General features: G+C 44.3%; 1 protein-coding gene across 2 annotated transcripts in view; it reads right to left on the reverse strand.

Moving 5' to 3' along the window:
• Positions 1-15,354: 15,354 nt before the first annotated feature.
• Positions 15,355-26,844, reverse strand: part of DCHS1 (dachsous cadherin-related 1) — a 106,717-nt gene continuing 95,227 nt past the window's right edge. For both annotated transcript variants that reach the window (XM_073612704.1, XM_073612703.1), the window contains 2 exons: positions 23,575-23,716; positions 15,355-21,957 (listed from right to left, as the gene is read on the reverse strand). In XM_073612704.1, the coding sequence (XP_073468805.1) occupies positions 19,364-21,957; positions 23,575-23,716 (2,736 nt within the window). In that variant the 3' untranslated portion in view covers positions 15,355-19,363. The remainder of the gene's footprint in view (positions 21,958-23,574; positions 23,717-26,844) is intronic.

The following is a 26,844-nucleotide window of genomic DNA, read 5'->3' on the forward strand; positions in this document are numbered from 1 at the left end:
GTGTTTGCGCAATACAAACCACAACGGAGCCGCCAAAAATAGCCGCAGCTGTGAGTCAGCTGTACATGGCGCTCACTGCTCATGTGACCCGCCTGCCGCTATCCAGGCTGAGGCTCTGCTCTTCTTCCAAGGGAGAGAGAGGAGGCCCAGAGGGGGGGGGCGGAGTGCATACGTATATCACTCCGCCACCGCAACTATAGAAGTCGCAGCGGCAGAAAACAGATGTTTTTGCTTGCTAGACCAATGAGTGCTCAGCACAGGCCAGGGTTTAGGGTGTGCCTGTGCACACCCGGCACACCCTATGGGCACGCCTATACTCCATAGATGGGCTCAACTAGTCTTAGTCAGACCCGGTGCCCTTTGTGGATCAATGGGAGGGGATTCCCTGTAGGTAGATGCAAGACCCCTCGTGGGGGGTTCAAACTGATCTGCTCAGGTTGGTGACAGGAGTCTTCTGTTGTTCCTGGGCCTTTGTGAGGACCAAATGGGTGACAGAGCCCTGTTCTGGCGGTTGGTGGGCGGTGTAGGCAGGTGGTCCCTAGAGCTGATTCCCAGTCCCAGTAGGAGGGCTTTGCCGCCATGGTAATTTGAGAAGGAATAATTCTTGCCTTTGTATGTAAAGGAGAGTCTGAAGGGGAAAGACCACCTGTATTTGATTTGGCAGTTCAATAGTTGCAGTAGGAGCGGCTTTAGAGTGCAGGGTTTTTGCACCGTGGAGGGGGAAAGAGCCATGAATAATTGGATCGGGGCTCCAAGTAGATTCAGATCTTTTTTGTATCTGGAGGCCGCCATTAGTTTTTCTTTAATTTTGTAATAGTGCGGTTTCACTATTATTTCTCGTGGAAGTCCATCGGACCTTGGGGCTGTCAGGGCTCTGTGGATTCGGTCGACCTGTAGGTGATGCGGTAGTATGTCAGGTATTAGATCCGTCATGAGAATGTTCATGGCTCCCTCTAAGTCTGTGTGAGTTTCCAGCAGTCCCCGTATGCGTATGTTGTACCGGCGGGACCTATTCTCTAAATCCTCAATTTTAGCGTAAGCCTCCTCCAGTCGCCCCTGAAGTTCTGTTGTCATCCTGGTATTGTGGTTGATTCTATGCACAGTTTTGTCTACTTTCGTTTCAATAGTGTCCAGTCTGAGTCCAAAACTCTGTATATCCTGTTTTATATCATTAGTAATGATGGAGCACGCTTTAGATAATTCCTGCTGTAACATAGCCAAGAATCTTGCCAGCAGTACTGCATCTCCTACATAAGGGGCTTGTGGAAGTGAGGCTGGGGCTGGGCTGGACTGGCTAAAGAGAGATTCTGCTAAATCTGCCATGTTTCTATCCAAGGAGGAGCCTGGTGATCCTGCCCAGTCTGGATGTCCCAGGGATGCTCTGGTAGACAGGGATAGGGAGGGGGATTCTGCTCCCTCTATCTCCTCATCTGGGTCCTCGGAGGATTGAGAGGAGAAGGGGTCTCTTGGTGCTGCCATGGGAGAGGGATTGGAATGCTGCAGGGATTCGGGCTGCTCAGGGCTTCGGCCGCCTTGTGTGTCCTTCTTACCCGGCGCCATCTTGGGAGAGGGGGTATGTGCAGAGGAAGGTTGCTTTGGCTGATTTCTCCGTATATTCTGCTTGTATTGACGCTTCTGGCGTCTCATCTCCTTCCCCACGGGTACCGGTTCAGCTGAAGCTCAGTTTTGGGTCGTTCTGGCTGTTCCTGCACTAGTTGTAGCTGAATTGAAGCCGGCGGTGTGCGGAGCTCGGCTACTGCATTACCGTCCCGGCCGCCGCGCGCATGCGCACAATACTGACCTTTCCTTTCAGTCCCAAATCCAATCGCTGTAAAAAGCTTGTAGACTTCACCTCTGTAACATCTCTAAAATGCGACCCTTTTTAACTAATGAAACCACCAAGCTACTCATTCACTCCCTTGTTATCTCTCCCCTTGACTATTGCAAATCCCTTCTCATACATTCTCATGCAAATCCCTTCCCTACCTCTCCATAGGCTATCCCCTCTTCAGTCTATCATGAATGCTGCTGCCAGACTCATTCACCCTACCAACCATTTAGTTTCTGCTACACCTCTCTGCCAATCCCTCCCCTGGCTTCCGCTCACCCAAAATTCAAAATACTAGCAACAACTTACAAATCCACACACAACTCGGCCCCCAGCTACATCACTAACCTAAGTCTCAAAATACCAACATAATTATTCTCTTTGTTTCTTCCAAAACCTCCTGCTCTCTAGCTCCCTCGCCACCTCCTCCCATGATTGCCTCCAAGACTTTTCCCGAGCCCCTCTCATCCTATGGGACTCCCTACCCCAATCTGTCTGGCTATCTGCTACTCCTGTCTGCTTTTTGGCGATCCCTGAAACCCCTCCTCTTCAAAGAAGCCTATCCTGCCCCCACCTAACAACTGTACATTTATTTTCTCCATCAGCTCATCCCCCACAGTTATTACCTTTTTGTATCGCTTGACCCTCCCTCTTAGATTGTAAGCAGGGCCCCCTGATTCCTCCTGTATTGAATTGTGCCATAACTGTACTGTCTGCCCTCATGTTGTAAAGCTCCACGCAAATTGTTGGCGCTATATAATAATAATAATAGGGGGCGTGGCCTGAACTGACATGGAGATGGATGCCTAATCCCTGCGCTCCTGCCGCCACAGGAATATACTGACTGACTTTAGAGGAATTCAGAACCCACACAACTCTCAAACTATGGGTACTGCCTCCCGGAATTCTTCGGCATCCAGATCTCGTTCCCCTCGGGAACTGAACGGAGGATTAAGTCAAAATATCCCGGAGATGTTCCGCTCGCATAGAGGGACCATGGCGGCTTCCCGCCACGGAGCGACCCACACGCAGCCCCAGCCCTCGCCTCCGACGGTACACACGCTGCCCCCACAATCAAACTCTCAGATTCATGATGCCGGTATAGTACTCTCCCCACAACCGCATGTCAATATGCAAGACCTGAGGGCGATTGCGGACGATATAAAGGATACCCTCTCTGCCGCCATCTCGGAGCTCAGATTGGATATACGCTCCCTGACTGACAGAGTCCTCACCGTTGAAAAGGCCACAGAACGCCATGATTCGTACATATACAAAGCAGCCACCCGAATCGATTCCCATACCTTACAGATGAGGGACATGCAGCGACATTTAGAAGACCTCGATAACAGAGGCAGGCGTCACAACCTCCGGATCCGAGGCCTGCCGGAAACGATCGAGGGAGATAATATACCCCCCGCTGTGAATAGCCTCTTCAACAATCTCCTCAGCAGACCTCCACAAACGCCGATAGCAATGGAAAGAATCCATAGGGCCCTGAGACCCAAGGGCAGGGAGACAGACCCTCCAAGGGACATCATCTGCTGCATCGTTGATTACAAAATCAAAGAGGAAATACTCAGACAAGCGAGGGGCAGAACACAGATTTTACACGACGGACATATTGTTCAGATATACCAAGATCTATCTGGAATTACTCTGCAGCATCGTCGGGACCTAAAACCCCTACTTGACACCCTCCGATCGAAAGGTATCCAGTACAAATGGAAATATCCTTTTTGCCTGTCAGCCTCCACGATGGGTCGCACGGCCCTTCTGAAAGTGCCAGAAGACCTGCCGCACTTCTGCAGCGTCATGGGAATTCCACTTGTTGCTGTACCTAACTGGTACGCTGAATTCCGTCACACAGTTGCCAAGAAATCAGCTCCTCAGGCAGAACCGATGGAAGCCCAAGAAACCCGGTACCGCAGGAGAAGATCTCCGTCGGCCCCTCGGCTCCCTACCGGACCTCGTCCTGGATATCCAGATGTCAGTCCTACCGATTCCCCACGCAACAGAAGGGCTCGCAGAGACCGCTAACCTATTCCACATATTTAATGAAGCTAGCTCACTCGTTCATGGTTGAACATGTTTGAACTGTTTTCACTCTGTTCCTGACAATTGTTTGCTGTTATGTTCACTTCTCTTGAAACCTTACTATGGGCGCGGATCAAATGTCCTCAGTTTGAAAGTATGCTTCCACGCCCACTGTCATCTCTGCCCGGCAACACCCCTTCACAGTGGCAACTACAAGACCCATAACGCTCAGCGACACAGAGGCCGCCGCTTCTGACCTTCACGCATGCTCCGCCCACCTCCTTCTGAGCCGCTGACTACAACCCTACTTCATAGACCGCGGAACTGCACCCAACCCGTCCTGCATGTGATTTGGGCTTCCTCCCGCAGACCGCTTCCTTCGCCCTCATCTAAGGACCATTCTAGTGAGACAGCCTCCGATCCCAAGACTCGCACTGGCATACATGGGCTCTATGGGCGCTGCCCGTCTCGATTGGCTGGCTCCTAACCTGAACTATGGCAACTACAAGACCCATATTGCACCGCGACACAGAAGCCACCGTTTCTGTCCTTCACGCATACTCCGCCCCGCCTCCTTCTGAGCCGCTGACTACAACCCTGCTTCATAGACCGCGGAACTGCACCCAACCCGTCCTGCATGTGATGTGGTCTCCCTCCCGCAGACCGCTTCCCTCACCATCATCTACGGACCACTCTAGTAGGACAGCCCTCGAACCCAAGACTCGCACTGACATACATGGGCTCTATGGGCGCTGCCCGTCTCGATTGGCTGGCTTCTAACCTGTACTCTGGATCTTGGATGGAACCTTCCCAATCTACTGCTGATCTCTGGGCCGACTCATTAGTATTTCAATGAGCAGCAGGCCATTTCTTATTAGTATTTCCTCATATCACTTTAGAGCTGCCAGAGTCCGGGACTATGAGCCCTCATGTTCGCCATCTGCTCAGACCGCAAGTATCTTTGTAATGCTATTCTAACCCTAAGAGACTGATCTCACCTGTTCAATCATTTCAGTTCATTTCTAGATTGTTCTTTTAATATGTTTCAGTTCGCTTTTCTGATCCGGGCTCCCTGCCTGACTCAGCTGCTCATGGCCTTCCGATGCCTCCCCAGAATCGCAGACTCCGGCTGTATTGGATGCTATCGCATGGGCATGGCTCTGAGTTTGGCTATAGATCCTAGCTCAGAACTTAAAACATGCCCGTCTCAGGGCCTCCTTGTTGATATAATTTGCCTACCTATAATACTTATAGGGCAATTTGGTATTACTTAGATTGTTTACCTATAGTACTGTTTTTCTTGAACATATTCCTCCGTTAAGATAATAAATGAACCTGTGGCGGCGGACCGTTTTTATATAAACAGTCCTTCTCCACCGTTCTGGTTCTAGGTCAACCCCAACACGGTCGCCTTACTCGGTGTGGTCACCACCTTGTCGGTGCTCACCTTGTATACGCACCGTAACTTACCGATCTAGTGTATATATAGAGGTAGGTGGATACTTTACTCCACACCTCATCGGTAGTTCTTAGTGTCCCTTTCACTCCCTCCCAGCGAACCTCTTACGTGATAACATCAGCTCGCCTTCCCCGGTCCACTCCCTTCCTCTCCCGCGATTAACCCATGGCCAACCCCGTAGACCCCCGACCGTCTCTCCGCGATATGCGCCCACCCGTACAGACGCTTACACTTCACTCGATCAACATACGAGGCCTCAACACTCCCGAAAAACGGTCGAAACTCCTTTACTCCCTGCAACGAACAAAAACACACGTAGCCCTTATACAGGAGACACATTTCAGATCGGATTCCGTCCCTAAACTACAGAGTAACTACTTCCCCACGGTATACCATGCCCCTAACGCAGAAGCAAAATCCAAAGGTGTCTCCATTCTAATCTCCAAACATTGCCCCCTTCAGGTTACTGAGGTTGTCAAAGACCCACAGGGCAGATTCCTGTTCCTCAAGGGAACCCTTCACCAACGACCCATCACCATAGCCAATATTTATGCCCCCAATTCCCATCAAGTCTCCTTCTATCGCTCCACCATCCAACGACTCATAGGCTTCCAAGTGGGAACCTTGATTGTCAGCAGCGACTTCAACGTTGCACTGAACCCCTCTTTAGACACCTCCAATGGTGCCTCTCACCTTACCTACAGGGCTCTTCGAGCAATCAAATTGCAATTTACAACATTACTACTCCACGATACATGGCGCACACTTCATCCCAATGTGAAGGATTTCACCTTCTTCTCTGCCCCACACGGTAAATACTCTAGGATTGACCACTTCTTTCTTTCCCAAAACGATCTATCCCACCTCACAAAAGCCTCAATCGAACCCATGGTACTCTCGGATCACCACCCAATCTCTATGACATTAACCTTGCCAACGACTCAAGCCAGATCCCATATTTGGAGGCTTGACAGCTCCCTTTTGACCGACCCGGTTAATATACAACAGATAGCCACAAGCCTCTCCCAGTACTTCACAGAGAATACGTCCGATGACGTTGACATTTCCACCACATGGGCCGCACACAAATGTGTCATCAGAGGTAACTTCATCTCCCTGGCCGCCAACCGCGCTAAAGCTACACAAGCTCGTATCATCGACCTTACTACACGAATCACTAAACTAGAACGTGCCCACAAAGCTTCATTAGCTGTTTCCACGTTAACCAAACTTACACAGGCTAGGGAGGAACTTCTCACGGAACTTAATTGTAAAATGAAACGCAAATTCGCCTTATCTCAAAAAATGTACTATGAATTTAGCAACAAAGCGGGTAAATTTCTAGCAAGGGCACTACAAGCCAAGAAAGCCTCCTATGTTATCCACAAACTCAAAACTCCCACGGGTGACACTTTAGTTACTACGGAAGACATCTCTGACCAATTCCTTCACTACTTCTCTGATTTATACAATCTCCCCCCAACACACCCCACTAAAACTACCCTCCAGCGCACCTCATTTCTGTCTGATTTCCTCGATAAATACGCCCCAACCCCTATTAACCCGTCTGAATCTTCGGACCTGGACCGTCCACTCTAAAATGCTGAGATCCTCACAGCTCTAAAACAGATGAAACCAGGTAAAAGCCCGGGTCCGGACGGCCTGTCGGTTAGTTACTAAAAATCTTTCCCGGAAATCCTCATTCCTAACCTTACCCGAGCATTCAACAATCTCTCTGCCCCTGATACGACTAGTAGAGATATCCTTGAAGCCCATATTACCCTTATCCCCAAACAGGACAAAGATCCAACATTAGTCTCCAATTATCGTCCGCTGTCTGACCAGACCAACCATACCTATTACTCACGTGCTCGGGCTCACCTTTTCTTTCACCAAGGCGAATTGTTACCCCACTTGTCCCTGATCTCAAAACTTCCAGAATATGACATTCCCTTCTACACCTACCTACAAATCCGGCATTTTCTCACGCAGACTAGTCCAACCTCCAACTGGCACAGAGACTTTACTCCTTTCGAACTGCTTTGTAGCAGTGAAGAACCCCAGCGCCACTTGATCTCCACCATCTACGCACTCTTGTTCTCCAATCACAAACTTAAAGATGATGCTATCATTCGACGCTGGGAATCTGAGCTATCTATTGACCTCTCCACAGTGGAATGGGAACGTATATTAAGCCATACTCACAAGGGCTCCATTAACGTATCTATCCAAGAGAATAGATACAAAATATTCTCGAGATGGTACAGAATGCCCGTTAAGATCCATCAATTCCACCCATCTGTCCCTCCCACCTGTTGGAGATGCCACTCATCTGAAGGCACCCTCATACATATTTGGTGGGAATGCCCCCTCATCCAACCGTTCTGGACCGAGATACAAAGCAAGATCACCCAAATAACCACCTATACCCCATCCTTCACCCCTGCTCAATACATGCTCCATCATACCCCCATGTCCCCCTCCGCTTACAAAAAATCCCTTACTATACACCTTTATCAATGCCGCCAACCTCTGCATTCCTGCACTATGGAGAAACTCACCCCCCCCGTCTGTGGAAGACTGGTTCCGACGGGTGGATAGGTTGGCGGACATGGAAAAACTTATTAACCAAGCTAAAGATACTCCTCTCAAATTTACTACCACATGGGCCTGCTGGACCCATTTCAGGGAATCAAACATACAAGCTGCGCCACTTGTCAGCCCACCTCCACCCCTACACGCTCCATAAACGGAATTCAACACTCCTGTATACTCAGATCTTCCCCCCAAGGATCCCCTCATGTATCCTCTCCCCTCCCCCCCAAACACACTCAACGCTGGACGGCACATCCTATAATACTCATTAACTTCCTACCTTCCCCCTCCTAACCCTGCCTACTCCCTGACCGTTCCAACTAGAGGTTCTTCCTGAATATATATAGACACAATTCTGTACTTTTCCCCATAATAAAATCCCTAACCGCACGGGAACGTGCTCACGGACTCTGATATACCGAACATGTCTAACCCCCATCCAGTCTACCGTGGCCCCCACCCATTCACAGCATGGTCCCTTTAGGGGTGAATGGGTCCCGGGCAGACCATCTTGGTATATACTGTCTCTTCTTTAGTCACATATGACCACGCATTCTTCCCTCCCCCTACGTATAACAAACCCTCAAACACTCCCACGCTACCCCCATGTCTCACTGAACTCTTATCAACCCAGTGGTCAACGACTCTTTTATGTTTAGCAGCTTGTAGCCAATTGCACCAAACTCAAATGGAAGCTTCGGGAACAACAATTTTTATGGTTGGCTTAACCTATTGTTTCGTGTTTTCTGTCTTCCTTATTTGCTAATTTACAATGTAGAAGCTGTAACATGCCTGCTTCCTGTCTGTCATATTGTTGTTATTGTAAATCTGATAAAATTCAATAAATATTATTTGAAAAAAAAAAAATATAATAATAATAATAATATTTATGTGTAGCGCTACCCCCCAAGGAGCTGCTGGATCCCCACATGGTTGTTATGGGCAACAATAGTTTTCAATTTGTAGAAACACAGTCCCTGAGAATGGCACCTGGCTGCTCTAGGCCCAAAGTTAGAAATGTTGGGGTGCTCATGGCTGTCTTACACTGCACTCAAGCTGTCCCCCTTGGTCCCAGACATGTGAGGTAATGCACTACACTGTCCTCTCCTTCCTTTGGGTGTGATGGCTGGTTTGTACTCTTCTACCCTTAAAGTAGCTTACTATGTTCTGGAAACATTCAATGAGTTCCAGAAGGCAGGGGGAGGTAACCGAGCCACAGCCTGTGAAGCACTGCTCAGCCTCCTAAACGCAATTAACACATGTTCCTTTGCCTACAGGCGAGCCAAACTAAATTTACCTACATTAGCAACTGTGATGGTGCTACACAATGCATACAGTGAAGGCTATGTGGGTGGGTCATACCCCACTTTCTCCATTCATAAAATATCTTGTTAATCTTTTAAGTGAATAAAAGAAGTTCTGTGATTGGACGGGGTAGAGATTGTGACGTTCATTCCCCTTTCATCTTACTACCATAGAATACTCTATATTCATTGAAAAGACTTTCACTGTATGTGTTGTATGATAGCCAGAATTTGAAGTCTCAACACTGGAATTTTACTGGTTACTGTGCTGCCTGGGCTAAGTAACGCACCAGCCATCCACACATGGTACACACCTCAATAGAGGTGATTTATTGGCACACACCAAATATCCAAATATAATTTTTTCCTGGAGTTCAGCTTTAAGGAAGACAAACATTGTGAAAATGCCTTGATACATTTCATGCCACAGCACACAATGATGAAAGGGCCTTGACATGTTTCGTGCCACAGCACTTAGTCATAAGACTAACTCTTGTTCTTTATGAGTAAGTGCTAAAACACATCAAGGCGTTCTCACCACTGTACGTATGTCTTTTGGTATAAATCTCCTGTTTTCTTTATTGCACTCATGGGCTTTGATTTCTTGTGTGGTTTGCTTGCATAGCTAAGTATAGCATATTGCTTGACATGTTGTTTTTCTTTTTTTGTGGTGTAGGTTAAGTCATGATATTGACACATCAAACGTTGGAGCTTCCAGATACAAGTATATTTCAAATACAGCCACTTGAATGCCCTGGACTACACACAGGTGATAGTTATGGAATCTGCAATGTTGTATTTTTTCAGTTTATTAATTTAAAGTGGATCTCAGACCACTTGGTTGGGCTCTTGCCATAATGTACAAGTATGTTGTGTATTATGGCAGACTTGGCAACTAGTGCACCCCCCCTCCATTGGGGATTGGTCCAGGCTTGCTGTTGCCGTTATTATCCCCCCTGGTTATTCTTCCCAGTTCAACATTGTTCCTCCTGTGGGTGGCCACTGGTTATGTATCTCCTGCACATATGCACAGAAGTTACATCATCTCCGTCACCTGGCTGTGATCTTTTACAGGTATCGGGAGTATAGGCAACACTGTGCATGTCTCTTCTGCCAAAAAAAAAAACCTCTCATCACCTAGCAATTTTTTATTTCTTTATGTAGCGCCCACCAACTTAGGTGTGTGCTAATCAGTTAATTAGGATTAGTGTCAGGTAAAGTTGCCAGTGTTTTACCCTGTTGGTGTAAGCTGGTTGGTTAAGTTGGTTGGGAGATTTGAAAGAATAGAGGAGGGTGTGGCCACCTACACTCCCTGCAAGATTTCCATCACTTTCTCTGAAATGTTCTGGAAGGTGGGTGGACTGAGGGAGCAGAGTGGCAGGTAGTTTTTGGAGCTAGCTCTGAGCCAATCATTGTTTTGTTTGGGTAGAGGTGGGACTGTTATAAAAACTAAGGTCGCATGGTTCCTGGTGTGTTTGGAGATGGGAATTGAATCCAGAAAGGCTGCAAAGATGTGATCAGCAAGGAGCAGGCTTGAAGGCCTGGGGGTGTAATGCTCTCAGTGCTGGATAGCAAAAGAACTTGAACCTGAAGGCCTGAGAATTCAGAGGCCTCAGTGCTGGATGGTTCACCACATTAAGTTATCAGAAGAAACTCCGGTAGCAATGGGCCAGACATTACCGGCTGGGATGGTTCTGAACATGGGGAGCAGGAAGCAGTTGCTAAAAGGATGAATTAGATTGGGGTGAGCCCGGAATTTTCCTGAACTGACCTGGGAGGATCGCAGGAGTCAAGATAGGCAGGTGAGGCCTGGTACTTCTAACATCCACATACCAAGGTGTTTTTCAGAGAGGCACTGGTCAGTTCATTAAGGGAAGAGGATATAACTACTGGTAAAGGAACTAAAGATTAAGAGGCAACTCATACATCCTGGGGTCACAGACTAAATATTGCAAGATCTTTTCTAACATGCTGCAAGGAGAAGAATAAAGTTTATGTTCAAATCTTACTGGACTGTCTGCTGATGTTCTTCATGCAGGGGAGGAAAACAGAGATCCACTGACAGAAAGGTATGAACTAACAGCAGCTCCCAAGTGAGTAGTGCGCTACATTTACTTCAATTTCACTTGAAATTACCTTGAATTTATGTTGTTCAGGAATCATTGCAACAATAGAATATTCAGAAATATGGTCCCTGTAATACTTCTCGTTGGTTAACCACCTTTGTGGTGAATGACAGGGGCAGAGACGTGTGCTCCGTAATACAGTTGGCACCCATTTACAAAGTTGGCTCATAGTAAATCGTAACTGCAGCTGTGGATTGGCTGAACTTTGGAATTTCTGAACCAAAGTCCTGTTGAATTCAATGAAAATCTGAACCAAGGTTTAAAAACTGTGTAGAAAAGAGCAGACGACAATGTAAAATTGACCAGGATAGTTTAGGAAGCTTCTGACTTCTGGCTCTTCATTTACAGGGGAAGAGGTGGTCAAATTCAGAGTCCCGGGACCTTTGAAATTGAACCAGGTTATTATGGGACAAGGAAGGTGGTTGGAAGTCAGCCGCACTGGTTACATGGAGGACACTAAAATTGAAAAGGGTAACTGGAGTTTGTCAGCAATATTGGGGAGAGTAGAAGTGTATGAATCACAAAAGTGGTTGAATAAAATTAAGTCTTTGGCAGCCTGGATTTCCATTTGAGTGCCCTTACATTTCATTGTAATGCAAATGCACATGCTCTTAAAACTAGACATTGAGGTGTTAGAGTTATACACACTGGAGACTAGCCTATGAGGGATAATTTAGCGTACTCTGAAGATTGTTTTGTAAGGTGTTAACACACATATTCTGGCAACACACATACTCTAGAGCAGTGATGGGAAAACCTTGGCACCCCAGAGGTTTTGGAACTTCATTTCCCATGATGCTCACCTACACTGCAGAGTGCATAAGCATCATGAGAAATGTAGTTCCAAAACATCTGGGTTGCCAAGGTTCACCATCACTGCTCTAGAGTCTGGCTACTAAAGCCTAATTAATGTTTGTGCACTGCAGTATGGTCACCATCAAGTTAATGCAGATACACTGAAAACTGGTCACTGAGACATTGGTGTACACACATTGTAGACCAGTCACCAATAGGCATGTGCGCATACACTCTAAATTTTTCACTTAGGGGTGTACTCACTTTGGTTGCCAACGGTTTAGACATTAATGGCTGTGTATTGCGTTATTTTGAGGGGACATCAAATTTACACTGTCATACAAGCTATACACTCACTACTTTACATTGTAGCAAAGTGTAATTTCTTCAGTGTTGTCACATGAAAAGATATATATTAAAATATTTACAAAAATTTGAGGGGTGTACTCACTTTTGTGAGCTCTCTCTCTCTCTCTCTCTCTCTCTCTCTCTCTCTCTCTCTCTCTCTCTCTCTCTCTCTCTCTCTCTCGATATATATATATATATATATATATATATATATATATATATATATATCTATCTCTTTATATTACCATTACATCAGGGTCCCCAGAGAGCCGCCACCACTTACATCAGGGTCCCCAGGAAGCCTCCCCTTACATCAAGGTGCCCAGAGCCCCCCTTATTAAATTAGGGTCCCCAGAGAGCCCACCCCCTTACATCAGGGTCCCTGTGGTTGGGGACCCTGGGACTTGGGGCTATGGACCCCAGATTCTGGGCTTTAGCCCTAAAAGCTACCCCCTAGTGATGCTACTGCCTTCTACTATGAGCATGCCTCCGTTTTTTGCTAGTGTCATATGGCAGCCATTTCTTTTCTGATCAACCTCTTCCAATAAAAAGTATTGATCTATAGTTGACAACCCAATTAATCGATATGCCACATGCAGGGAAGTAGAGTCTGATCGATAATTGAAAGATATGGTCATACGTTACTGATGGCTTCTCTGCTTCCACCATTCAGTCTCATAATCTGATTAATTGAGATATGATCAGATTCATAACCACAGCATATATGCACTGCTGATCAACGCAAAATGATTAATGGTTTTCCGCATTGACCAATCGAAGTTATGGCTACTCGATTATTTGCTGATTCAACCCTTTTTGATTGAAACCCAGATAATTAAAACAAAGCACATATAGCCACCATTAGGAGGGTGGACATCTTCAACTCTGCTGCTTTTTGCTAATTTCATGTTCTTCAGTCATGACTCTTCTGGGCCAGCCCGGAAGTGATGTTCAGGCTCTGGTAAGATGCTTTCTTTAGTAAGCTGTGGTGCGCTCTCCAGGTCCAGAGCCTCTGGCTTTGCCTCAATCATTTCTGATGACTCAATCTGTGAGTAAGCAGACTGGACTGAGCTTCAGGATCCATCTTTGTCAAAATGTTGAGTTGCTTTTCTCTAGTTCTTACTTGCTTAGTGAGAGGAAATTGGAGCTGACGTCATCTACTAGGTGGAGTGTTGTGCTTTTAAATATACTTTAAACAGACACCTACTGTGCCCATGCAGGGCAAAGTGATAGTGTTCCCCTTCCACCCAATGCCCACTTTTCTTTTGCTTATTCCTCACCCTTCCCCTGTCACTGAAATTAGGGGTTTTGGCTACCCAGGGGAGCTGTAGCCTCACTCCCTGGTCATCTGGCTGCATTTGGCTGGTAGACTCAAGCAGTGCCACAGGATAGCGTGTCCCCTATACCTGGAAGTGACCTGTAGTGTTGCTGGTTGCAACAGAGGAAGGAGCAGTGAGAGAGTGTAGGCAAGGTGAGTATAGGGGGGTCACAGAGGGGAGGGAAGGCCTTTACAGAAAGCCTAAGCTTTGCTCTGAATAGTGACATCTCTTAAATTTTAAAGTGTATTCTAGTCAAATATTCAGGAGTTACAACGTTAACGCCAGCCAATTTTTTTTTCACTCACTTTCCATTCTAAGGACACTCTTCACTGGGACAGAAAGTGAGAAAAGACCTTCCTAACATGGATCCAGATGAAAATAAAGACCACTAAACTTTTTATTATTTTCATTGTTTCCTGCAACACCCCTGTAGAGAGATCCCATTACTTTTACGCCTGGAGTTCCAGCGTTGCCCCGTGTATGAGTCCACTTCGGTCTCTGCAACTCATATTGGAGCATGAATGGCACTGAGTAAAACACACCTCCATACATGTATACATAGACTGTGACCAAGAATGCATGCAATTTACTGAATGAATGTCCAGCAATTGGGTACTCAGTCTGGCCACAGATGGTTGCTGGATCATTGGATAGTTTTTGGATCATGTTTGAGCTGCTGAAGATAAACATGCTTATACCTAACCAGCATGCACGTTCCTGTGCGCTAAAGAATCTTGCTCTTACCTTTTGTGGGACAGTTGGTAAAAGCAGAACATTTCTGCTTCTTCCCAGGTGCTGCGAAACTTTGAATTCCCCAGCCAAAACAGAATGCATTAGTGAACTCAACTAGCAGATGTTCTCAGTTCTCTTCCACTTCTCTTCTCTTCCTGGATTCTCCTCCGAGATAGCACCTGATTCCAAAATTTGTGAAGGTCTGTCTCCACACTGGATTGTGTTCATGATTACAGAGGTTCCCCTTTTCAACCTAGACATCCCCTCTCTCTCCATTTCTCATCTTCTCTATTTCCCTTATTTCTCCTTCTCCCTGTAAATCCTTTATCCTTTTTATTTTTTCTTGTTGCAGATATTCTGTTGGCTAAGACCAATGGAGTAGCTCTTTTTTTTCCAGGAACATGTAGGCCTACCCAACTACTAACATTCTCTCCTCTTTAGTGGTGTCTCTAATATTAATAAATATGGTGTTATAGCTAGGGGGCCTTACCTGACTTTGTGGCATTCTCTGCATTGCTTACCTTAATGGATAAATCACCAATGCAAAGTACAACCTTTGTCCAGTATATCGGATATAGTACTCCTCTCTTTTGATTTTCTACATCTTGTACTGCCTGGTGCTTTGCCTTGTATAATGGAATACTTGAATAAAGTCAATAAGCTTTGCTCATGGTGATACCTAGATAGCTACTCAATCCCACCAACTGTGCAATTATGGCATAATTAGTCTAATGCTTATGTACAGACTGTTCAGAAGAGACAGATAAAGCGACTCTCCCCCCTTACACAACATAACATCTGAGGCACTTCACAAAAGTCAATTCTCATTTATTTTTATTACAAAGAGATTTTGTTTTTTTCCACAAGTTAAAAAGGAATTCTGTATAAAACTTGGCACTTGTGAACTGGTAGCATGGAGGGAGACATTGGGTACATAGCAGAGCCTCCCATCGTGCCCAATATCCACCCTGTATACATAATCCTCACAAACAACCCCTCCCCCCACCCCCCAAATAGGCTTTTTAAATACATAAAGAATTAAGCAAGAATGCTGGTTTTCTGGATTACAATAAATAAGGGTGTGTAATACACAGAGAAGAGACATCGTCCATGTCAGTCAATGTGGTGCGGAGGATAAAACCAATATATTGCAGAATTCAATGTTCTTGTGTAAACGTGACCGTACTGTCACCACTGGAGCATTTTGGGGAGAGCGACATGCTGGGGATCGACCCATCCTGATAAGATGAGATCAGGGATCATAATAGCAGATGCTCTAAAATCTAGTGGGAGAACTGTGACAATAAGAGGTCATCGGTACCACAAGGTGCTCCGTGTGAAGACAAACAGGAAGTGAAGGAAATTTCTCCGGTGGGAGATAATACTGACATTATTAATAATGTTAGTCAACATTACACCCTCTGTTTGGATAATACTGACACTGGAAGTTCCTTCTCTTCGAAATATAATACTGACATCGTAAGAGCAATCAGCAGCGTCTTCGTACAAAGTGCCTGCAAGGACGATCTTCTACGCTACGTATAACAATAAGGAGTGGCTTCGGCTATAAGTGCATTGTGAGATTGACAGCTGTGTCTTCTAATGCTGGTTGACAGAGATGCCACTAAAAGTGCATTGTGGAGGATTTTTTACGACTTGAATGTGAACGTTTTCATAACGACATCACAGTGCTTTGTGGCTGTTATACATCTTCTATTGCTAACTGGCAAGGAAAAACTTTTACAGGTAAATTTTGCGGAGAAGAGAAGTGCGAGGGCTACCTTAAAGTGACCCTACAGATGCATTATGGGAATGGCGCTGGAGTCCTGTACATAGAGCCTGTGATATGAGGGAAGGTTCCCTCAACGTCACCTTGTTAGAAAAATGGAATGAGATTTGGCAGATGAAATGCGAGGGTTAGCCTTGAGAAAAGGGTAAGCTTTGGGACTGGAGCTAGACTTGTGGGTTTACAGTATTTGTTAGGGTATGGATGAGAAGTAGGCTTAGCTTTAGAACAAGGATAAATATTAGGATAAAAGTGAGGGTAAGTATCAGGGTTGTAGTTAGGATAAGTGTTTGAATTTGAATGAGGTGTATGGGTAGTTCTTAAGAAAATTGTTGGTTACAGCTGGAGTTGGGATAAGAAAGTTTTAGCATGGCAGCAAGGGTAAGTTTAACAGTTAGAGTTATGGGAAACATTAGGACTAAGTATAGGTTTAGGATAAAGGTACCTGTTAGCATAAGTATTAGGATAGTAACCAGAGTTGGAGTCAGAGTTTAGATCAATGCAATAAGGAGAAGAAATAGAAACATTAATGCACAGAAACAAACATGGAGCCTCAGAGGAGACACAAAGGAGAGACACATAACGGATGTGACTTCTTGGGGAAGTGTTTCCCCCATTCCTACACACAAAATCATCACACCCCAATACCAGGAGATAAGTACCGTATAAGATAAAACAGAGGAGGCATACCTCCCCCTATCTTCCCCCTTACAGAAAGCTACAGGAAAAGTGCAGAGCAGTATAGGGGTATATCTACCTCCCCCAAGACCATAAGGGACCCCCTGTACCATATGGAATAATTCTACAGAAATACAGACATGACCACACATTACACACGTCACAATGGGGGAACTTATTGCTGAATATGAGGGACCATCTTTACCTGCCTCACTGAATTTAGGAGGTATAGAGGTTGTGGGACAAGATATTTGGCCCTTTGATATGTTCATTTTAGTGTTATTCCCTTTTTCAAAGGAGAACTAAAGATAAGAATACAGTACAACATGAGACACCGCCATTCAGCTTATCAGCGAGTTGGAGCTTCCAGGAAAGTTTTGTAAAAAATAGTGGAGCAAAGATATTTCCATGACATCAGAACAATAAGGCTTAACAGCAGTTGTCAGGTGGGAGCTCTGTATGTGGCCCGGAGAGATAACAAATATAAATATGAAATAAATCTATGATATGTCAATTCTATGAAAATGTGCAAAAAAAATGAACGCTGGGTGTGATATGTCTGGAACCACCAGGATAACTGGGTGGAGTGGGATATCGCAACTCAATCATTGCCTGAGACAAACAAAAGCTAGAGAATCATTGGAGAGTGAGCAATTGAATTATAATGGACACACACTGGACAATAAACCATTCATTTATAGAGACTCTAGCAGAAGTAGAGTACAAGTTGCTGGTATAAAAGCAGTTTTGTACACCTTGTATAGTCAAGTGTTGGCCACATCAGAATCAGAGCACTTGGATGACCGGGCCTTATTTAAGAGGCACTATCTGGTGACCAGCTTTATGTGTTGTACTATGTTAGATAATAACCAAAAGGGAAATGTAGGTATTGCCTTTATTTTCTCTTCCCTACTACAATCATCTTGTATGGATATGGATTGTGTTTTCTTTCATATCCTGCTCCATTTAAAACCAACTAATATGCTTTATTGTAGGTTGCTTCAGTTCTCCTTTAAAAAAATTTGGGGAGGCCTTGGTCCTGAATCTGTCAAGGTCTCAGGTTAAACCAGAATTTTTCTTTTGTTTTTACATGTTCCATGGCAAGCTACATGACTGGATCATGTGTTATGGGACAGTCTTGCAGACCAAATCACAAGGTCAATGATTAACATCCAATATTCCATGTCAATCTACCTACCTACTAAACTAGATTGTGGCCATAATGATTACCTTTCTTCCAAGGCCACCTCTTCTGTACTTACCTTTCTAACAAATCCACATGTTGTGATTAACATCCTACATAGATCACCTGTTTCATAATTATCTTATGACCGAGTCAATTATTCCATGATTAGCTGACTTGGTCACATGTTTTTTGACAATGTTCCTGACTAAGTCACCCATATGTTGGCTACTTTTCATTATATATTTTTTTAAGTTGTATACCGCATGGCGGACTGAAGGTATTACAGATAGCCAATATGTACTGCAGTGTAAATTGAATGTGTGCCAATTTTAATTACATATTCCTCTTTCAGGGTCAGTGTTGTAACCCTCCATGACCTGCTTCGATAAACACATATAATCTTCTCCTTAGTTATAATTGACTATACCAACATTTGACCCTATATGGACAACCTGCCTTCTCTCTCCACTAAACTTTCCATAAACATTATGCATATCATGATAACAAGATGCCTGCTACATGGGGATGTCTTCAGACTAACAGTCTTTATCTGCAGACATTCCTGAATCCATTTGTTTGTTTGGTCACATAGATCTTGCAGGAAACCCTGATCACATGACCCTGGCATGGAAAACTGCTTAGGAACATGATCCTGTACAGGAGCACGGTCTGGGGTATATAATTCCTGAAAAGGGGCTTAGAAGTAGGCCTTAACCCTTTACAAATTCCATAAAGCTGGTGTGCAGGTCCTGCCTGGTATATAGGAAATGCTGGGGAAAAAGTAGCTGCCATACTGTGGGCAGGACTGCATGTAGATCACTTATTTAACTGAAAAATACATTAAGAGGAGCATTGTTCCCAAAACTGTCCACTTCTAATTGTCTTACTGGACGCTGCACTGGTCATATAAGGCTACCTACCCCTGGTCAACAGAGGGGCAATTAAAGGAAGTCTCATAGAAATACCCATTATTTCAGCCTCAGAAAACAGCTCTGGTCAGAGAAGGGTTTCGCCCAAACCCTCCTGAAAAATTGTCTTTTTTGGCTTCATAGCGGGTTTTATGGTTCTCAATGTTATTGCCTCTTAGAGACTTTCTTGCCATTTTAGACAGGTTAATTCCAATTCATTTTTTATATGTGTGTCTTCATCCTCTATGTTCACCTGTTGCTATTAAATTCTTAGTTCCCCATCTCCAGCAGGGTCAAGGTTGTGCTCTGTGCTGAGAACAGATGCAGAGGGGCCCTGGGAGATGCCAAATGGGGACACAACAGGAGAACGAGCTGCCAACGGAGACAGAGATGGGGAAAAGCTTGGCGGTATTATTGAAGATAGAGAAGCTTCATTAATTATAGGAGAACGGCGAAGAGATGAGAAATTAGGGAAGGTTCTGGCCACAGCTGGTTTAGGAGGCACAGTCTTTGCACCTGGATGAGCCACAGATGTGATAAGAGGAGGAGGGTCAATGCGAGGTTGAGGAATGGCTTTGGGCTTTGGTTGGAAAGGTCTTCTCAGTGCAGACTCATCCTTGAGTCGAGCAATCTCCATAAAAACGCTGGCCAGTGGCTGAAATTGAGGACACCAGTTAAGCAAGTAATCCCAGTTGTAGCTGCCACGCAATTCCTCATCACTAGCCACAATGGCTGTCAGAGAGCCTTCCACAGATGGCTTGCCATCTTCAGGAAACGTGTAGTCCTTATGGTGAGGCATATTAAGTCCACAGCCCACTCCCATGAAAGCACCTCCTCCCCCACCATCATCACGATACTGGCTAGAAGACTTTTTGTTCTTGAACCACTGACCGCTGTCCATAGAGGGGTCACAGGAAATATCAGATAGTTGATCAGCATCTTGTTGGATTCCAGAATCTGGACCTCTTGCAGATATGTGTTCTTGCATAGAAGATGTAATGCTTGCCACACGTGGATACTCATTGATCATACGAATTTCATCATCTTCAGCAGCTTCAGCAGATCCACGTCCACTGGAATGTGAGGGGTCCAGAGACCCTCCTCTAGTGTAAGATCCATCCACAGTAGAAGAATCCATGGGGTAGCCTGGAAGAGTCTGGTGATAAATTCGATCGCCACTGCCAATAGCCGATTTATCATGTCCCATCCGTTGCAAAGTTCCACCTTGTAAACTGTCCATTTGTGCATCACCTTCTTGGCCTTTCTTTTGGATTCCCCGAGACCTGCAGACCACTAGTATAATGGCAACTGCAGCGAGCACAACAACCACTGCCAATGAGGAAGCCACTGACACAATAAGGAGCAAATTCAGGTCAGGTGCCAAACCAAAAGATGTATGTGTAATGTCTACTGTAACCTGTGCAATGGCAACTCGAGAGGATGGCAAGGGACTGTGGGCATGAACATCCATGGTCATTTCCCTAGTCTCTCTCTTAGAACGTCCAGAACGATGCCTTTGACTGTCTACCTTCAAATAAATTTGTCCAGTGGTTTCATTGATTCCAAAGTATGGTGATGGTTTAGAAAATGAGTAGAGAACTACCCCATCAGCCCCCTCATCTTCATCTGTGGCCTGGACATGGCCAATAATTTGTCCTTTAGCAGCTCCTTCTGGCACCTCAAAATTGAAGTATTGGGCTACAAATACAGGGTCATACTCATCCTCTCCAGTCACAAGGACTTGTACAGTGACTGTAGCAGAGAAATTACCAGCGTCTGTTGCTTTTATTATCATGCTGAAGGCTTTACTGCGCTCATAATCAAAACTCTGCCGGGAAAGTAGTTCCCCTGAGGTTCTGTTCATAGAGAATACATCTTTTCCAGTCAGCATTCCAGGTTCTGCTGGAGGAAGCTCAATCACGTTGTACAGCAGCTGGCCAAATATTCCTGTGTCAAGGTCGATGGCATGAATGATTGTGAGCAGAGTGTTTGCTGGTTGGTTTTCTCTAATGCTGGTTGTCAGTATCTGCACTGGGAAGTAAGGTTTGTTATCATTGATATCACGGACTTCCACAGTTAAAGGAACAAGAGCAAAGTTGGCTGGTCCATTCTGGCCATCAAAAGCCAAGATTACAAGGGTGTGCATGGCCTGCCTTTCTCTGTCCAGTTGGCGGACTAGCTTTATTGCTCCAGTTGCCTCATTGATCTGGAAGAGGTGACTCTCATCTCCAGAGGTGATTCTGTAATGCACCATGCCATTTTCACCAGAATCTGAGTCTTGTGCCAAGACCCGAAGAACTTCAGAGCCAACAGGAGCAGCTTCACTGAGGAGAACACTATAATCTGGCCGTGGAAACACAGGAGGGTTGTCATTGACATCCAGTATGGTGATTAGCACAGGAACAGAATGGCTACGTTGTGGGACACCTCGGTCTGATGCCCCCAAAGTCAAGTTATAGAAATTAGTGGTCTCAAAATCTAAAGCATCGGTTAAGATGATTGAGCCGACATGCTGAAAATGTCCATTCCACAAGCGCATTCCACTTTGCACCTGAAACACGTTGCCAACATTTCCACTCAAGATGGTGTAATCCAGTCCAGAATTTTCCAGACTCTGGTCAGCATCAGTGGCCTCTAGGATGAGGATAGTACTGCCTAGTGGAAGATCCTCAGGGACTGATGTAGTGTACTGCTGCTGTGGGAAGACTGGAGCATGGTCATTCACATCCATCAAAATTATCTGCACAGTGACAATGGAAGCCAGACTTGGAGAGCCATTATCTCGAGCTTCAACTATGACATCCACTAGTGGCCCCTGTGTTTCCAGCTCCATGGCCTGCGTTGTGAAAAGTGTCCCTGCAAGAAAATAAAAACGTGATTATCCACCATGGAAACTGGTGGCCATAATGCAGTATTTTATTGATTCACTCTATTCTGTATGAATGAATAACATTTGAACTGGAGAGAAAATAGCCTAATAATGGGAAAATTACATATTGTCTGACAATATCTAAGAAAGAAAGCCTCCAATATCCTAGTTACCTTATATGACTTAATGCTAAAGGAATGTCATTGTAAACTGACTATATGGACAAGCTAGCCCACTAATCTTTCAGGAATGTGCTATCTTCCTTAGAAGACCATTTTGCTCCAAAGGGGGTGAGTTGACCATTTCTTTACATTCGACTCCTATATATACAACAGCAAAAACTTGGAGTAACTGTCTCCTATCAGAGCTGCCATCATGCATGCGTCTGATTCTGGTCATCTGCGCAATGCCATATAATGGAGAGACCCATGGCGGGAACAGCATCTTTGGTTCAGTATTCTTGTTATATTTTCTAATATTACATTTGTTATCTGTATCTGTCATTACCTAATTAAATGTTATACTTATAAGTATTTGTGTGATCTCATTTTGCACATATCAAATACAACACCAAAAACGTAAACTATCACTTAACCATGATAAAATACCTAATAACAATCCATTTTCCCATATTTGCCCAGATTTAATGCACATGCATTTTCACAGGATAAACAACTCTGCAATTTTTATTTTTATTTTTTTTTAATATAAATAAGCCATTTTTTTTAGTATAAATACACCCCTTTGCCTTCTTTTCATGAGATGTTCTCAGTTCTCTTTTAAAGTACATGGTGAACAGAGCAAAACCTGTAGTGATAACAATTAGACATGTGCAATTTGTTTCATTCCAAATTAGCTTTTCGTCAAAATTCGGCATATTGGTCAATTCGGAAAAACATCCGAATTAACGAAAAACCTTTTAACAAATTTTTCCCAAAACAAATTTTCGAAAAGAACGAAAATTCTGAGAAACTAAAATCTGAAAATAAGAATGAAAATCTGAACATTCAAAAGTATGAAAATCCGAAAATTCTAAAATCTGAAAGAACAAAAAACATTTTGGATAATTTTTATTATAATTAAATTATTAAGTTTATTAATTATTATTATTATTAATAACAATAATAAAAACTATTAATAGTTATAAACTATTAAATTATAGGTATTAGAATTTCCTTTCAACTTTGGCTGTTAGTGAACGTAACAAATTATTAACCATTATTATAGTTTTATTATTATTATTTATTAATAATTATAAAAACTATAATAATAGTTATAAACTATTAAAATATAGGTACTGGAATTTCCTTTCAAATTTGGCTGCCTGTTAGTGAACGTAATGAATACAAATTTATCCGAATTTATGAATTTTCAAAATAACGAATACCACATCTATACGAATGTATGTATGTAAAAAAAAAAAAAACAGAATAAAACAAAAATGGAAAAAAAAAAACTAATTTTTCGGCAGTGCACATGTCTAATAACAATAAGTCGTATCTGTTGCCAACAAGGCAAACAATTCTAGTCTGGGAAGAACTGATGTGATCCTGCTTTAAGTGGTTTGCTCGATATCTGACACAGTTATGGTAATGAGAACTTACCGTTTTCTGGATGGATGTAGAATGCTCCACTTCCGGCTGACAGCACTGTGTAGGTGATTCTGCTGTTTTCCCCGGAGTCCCGATCTGTGGCTGAGATGGTGATAAGCGGAGTCCAGGCCTTCGTATGTTCCATGATGGTCACCTAATAGAACAAGACACAGGCAGTGATTGTAATGGCATTACTCAACTATCAGCACTAGAGGGAGCTCTTTTCCACATCATAACACTGAAGAGCCATTTAATAGCTTCACCAAGGGATCTATGTCACAGATTTGCAAAATGATTGCTTTTCAGTTCCGAGTAGAGATGGACAGAGTGATTTCCTTTATAAACTAGCTTTGTTAGATAATAAACTCTCAGCTTTGCTCATTCAAAATTAGCTTAAAGTTATATTACACCCAAAAGCAAATATTTATTATTTTGCAGCTTAAAAATTCTTAGCTACATTTGTTTTCATTTTTAGGCTTTCTTTCCCTTATTTTAATCTCGGCCAGTAAGTTTTTTGTTTTTCAGCAGAACAAGCAGGTGTAGCAGTTAGAGGGTTGTGACAAGCCGTTTACCACTGTCAGGGGTGCTTACAATTATCGACTTTTATTTATTCATGTAAAACCTTTATCCCAAAAGGAAAAAAAAACTGTTGTTGTAAACTGCTTATAAAGTGTTAGCCAGAGTTTGGCTTCAATTTGTTATTGTATCTAAATCTGCTAACACTCCCCTCCCCCGCAGACTGAAAATACTGTTGTCTGCAGTGTCCCCTGTGCTCCTTCATCCAGAGTGGGGGGGGCGCTCTAATACAGGAGGTGTGTTACTGGTTAGATAACTAGGTGAAACCAGAGAGAAAAAAAAAACATGCAGCCACCACATCTAATTATTGGTAAGCTGCAATATATTACATTTTCGGTTTTGGGTTTAATACCACTTTAAACAAAATTTACTACTTCTTTGTTTATAGGATGTGTTTAGGGAGTACAATTTATGTCTCTGTATTAGGTTTTTTACCCTTTTTTGAATGTATTAGATTATTAGAGTTTGGTTGCTTTTTTTTCACTTGCTTTTATTTAATGTGTGAAATAAAGGCTAAATGGGGAATTTCTGGCACAAGGCCAAGCCCGGGATAGGCGACAGAAGCTTCTGTAACCTTCAGAAGCCATTTAAAGCCTGGTGTCCACCAAAAAGAAAACTGTTAATGCTGATGTTTAATCTGCCAAAAATTTCCCTCCCTGGACCCCCCACCCTCTCACCAACAACATGCTAATTCTTTTTTTAAATAAAATCTCTCTCTTTTAATTTCACTCTCATTTTAGTCCCAATCACATCATCACTAAGTCTCTGTGCCTCTGCATGCAGTCCAGGCAGATTATGGCTGGTGGGAGGGGCCAGCAGGGTGCTATACATAGGGACCTTGGCCCCATGCTCCAGGGGGCCCACACGGCCACCTGGACAGGAGGACAGCATGTAGAATAACCGGTCCCTCCATGCAGCTGCCGAATGTCCGCTTCTCTTCCTCCCGCAGCAGCTGCAGGAAGGATATGGAGGGCATCAGTTCCTCTACATGCCGCTCCTGCCACCTCCCTATCGCTGTTCTGCTGTCCCGGGATCCTGTGTGCTTCCCTGGTGCCCCCACCTCTGCCGGGTTTCCCCCTCCCACCTCCTGACGGCTGCTGCAGGGGATCTGTCAGGATAGAGAGTGGGTAAGGAGCCGGTAAATGTGTCATTTACCGGATTCTTCCTTGTCTTAATGAATAGAGTCAGTGATCCGTAACGATCACTGACTCTGTTTTTTTACTTTTTTAAAAAATTTTATTTATTTTATTATTTTCATTCATTCACAGCTAAGGTATAGTAAAGTTTGTTTACTATGGGCGGCACAGTGGTGTAGTGGTAGCACTCTCGCCTAGCAGTAAGAAGGGTCACTGGTTCAAATCCCAACCACGACACTACCTGCCTGGAGTTTGCATGTTCTCCCTGTGCCTGCGTGGGTTTCCTCCGGGTACTCCGGTTTCCTCCCACACTCCAAAGACATGCTGGTAGGTTAATTAGATCCTGTCTAAATTGTCCCTAGTATGTATGAATGTGAGTTAGGGACCCTAGATTGTAAGCTCCTTGAGGGTAGGGACTGATGTGAATGTACAATGTATATGTAAAGCGCTGCGTAAATTGACGGCGCTATATAAGTACCTGAAATAAATAAATAAATAAATATGCCTCAGTTTATGAATGAGCAGAAAGCTCTGTACAGCTATTCCTGTTCATTCATTCTGTGCAGCTGAGGCTACAGAGAAAGGGACTGATGAATCTGTCATCAGTCCCTTTCTCTGTCTCAAAAGCGAGACATCAGGGGTCTAAACGGACCCCTGATATTTCACTAAAGCCCCCCCCAATGGGGATCCTAAAAAATGTGTAAAAAATAATAAAAAAATAAAACTGTGAAAAAAAAAATAACATTGTAAAAAAAAAAAGCTTCTGACACCAATGGCAGAACTACTAAGGTCACAAAGGTTGCACTTGCGACTGGGCTCTGGCGTTCCACCACCATGGGGGGTCCCCAAGATGTTAGGAAGGTGGCTCACTGCGGGACCATAATAAAGGGTCCAAGGATGGGAGTAAACGTCCCCAGAATCAGTGGGAAGGGCTCCAGGCAGGGGCCCTTCATGGCTTCTTGTATCCGGGCCCTGAAGGTTCCGTCTGGTCTACAGGTTAGTGTGTTGTGTTAAGGAGAAGGCCTACAGGTACAGTATGTGTGTTGCATTAAAGAGTGTTTGTACACAGTGCATGGGGCTAGTTTATGTTAAAAGTGAGCTTAGCCTTTAAAGTGTTTGTAACTCTACACTGCATGCCAGCTGCCAGGCCCTCTCTTGTATCCAGCTGTTATACGCAGTGTAAGTGTTTTTGTGGAAAACAAAGCATCTAAATACCATTTTTGCAGATATCTTCAGGCCAGTCACGTGACTCCCGGCCGCTCTTCTACTCCATCCAGGGCTACAGCGTGAGGAGCTGAGATCTCCCGCTAACGTCAGCCGGGAGGTCACGTGACTGCTGTGCTGGCCACTCAGCTCCTCCCGCTGTAGCCCTTAGATGGTGGTGGAGAGAGACTGGGAGTCATGTGACCAGCCTGAAGATATCTGCAAAAAAGGTATTTAGATGCTTTGTTTTCCACAAACCCTTACACAGCATGTTATAGCTGGATAAGAGAGGCTGGTAGTAAATTTTTTTAAATGTTTAAAATACTACTAATAGCGGCACGATGGGAGGGGAGGGGCGACACACACA

This window comes from Aquarana catesbeiana, linkage group LG02 (genome assembly GCF_042186555.1).
Source record: "Aquarana catesbeiana isolate 2022-GZ linkage group LG02, ASM4218655v1, whole genome shotgun sequence".
NCBI classification, from domain to species: domain Eukaryota; kingdom Metazoa; phylum Chordata; class Amphibia; order Anura; family Ranidae; genus Aquarana; species Aquarana catesbeiana.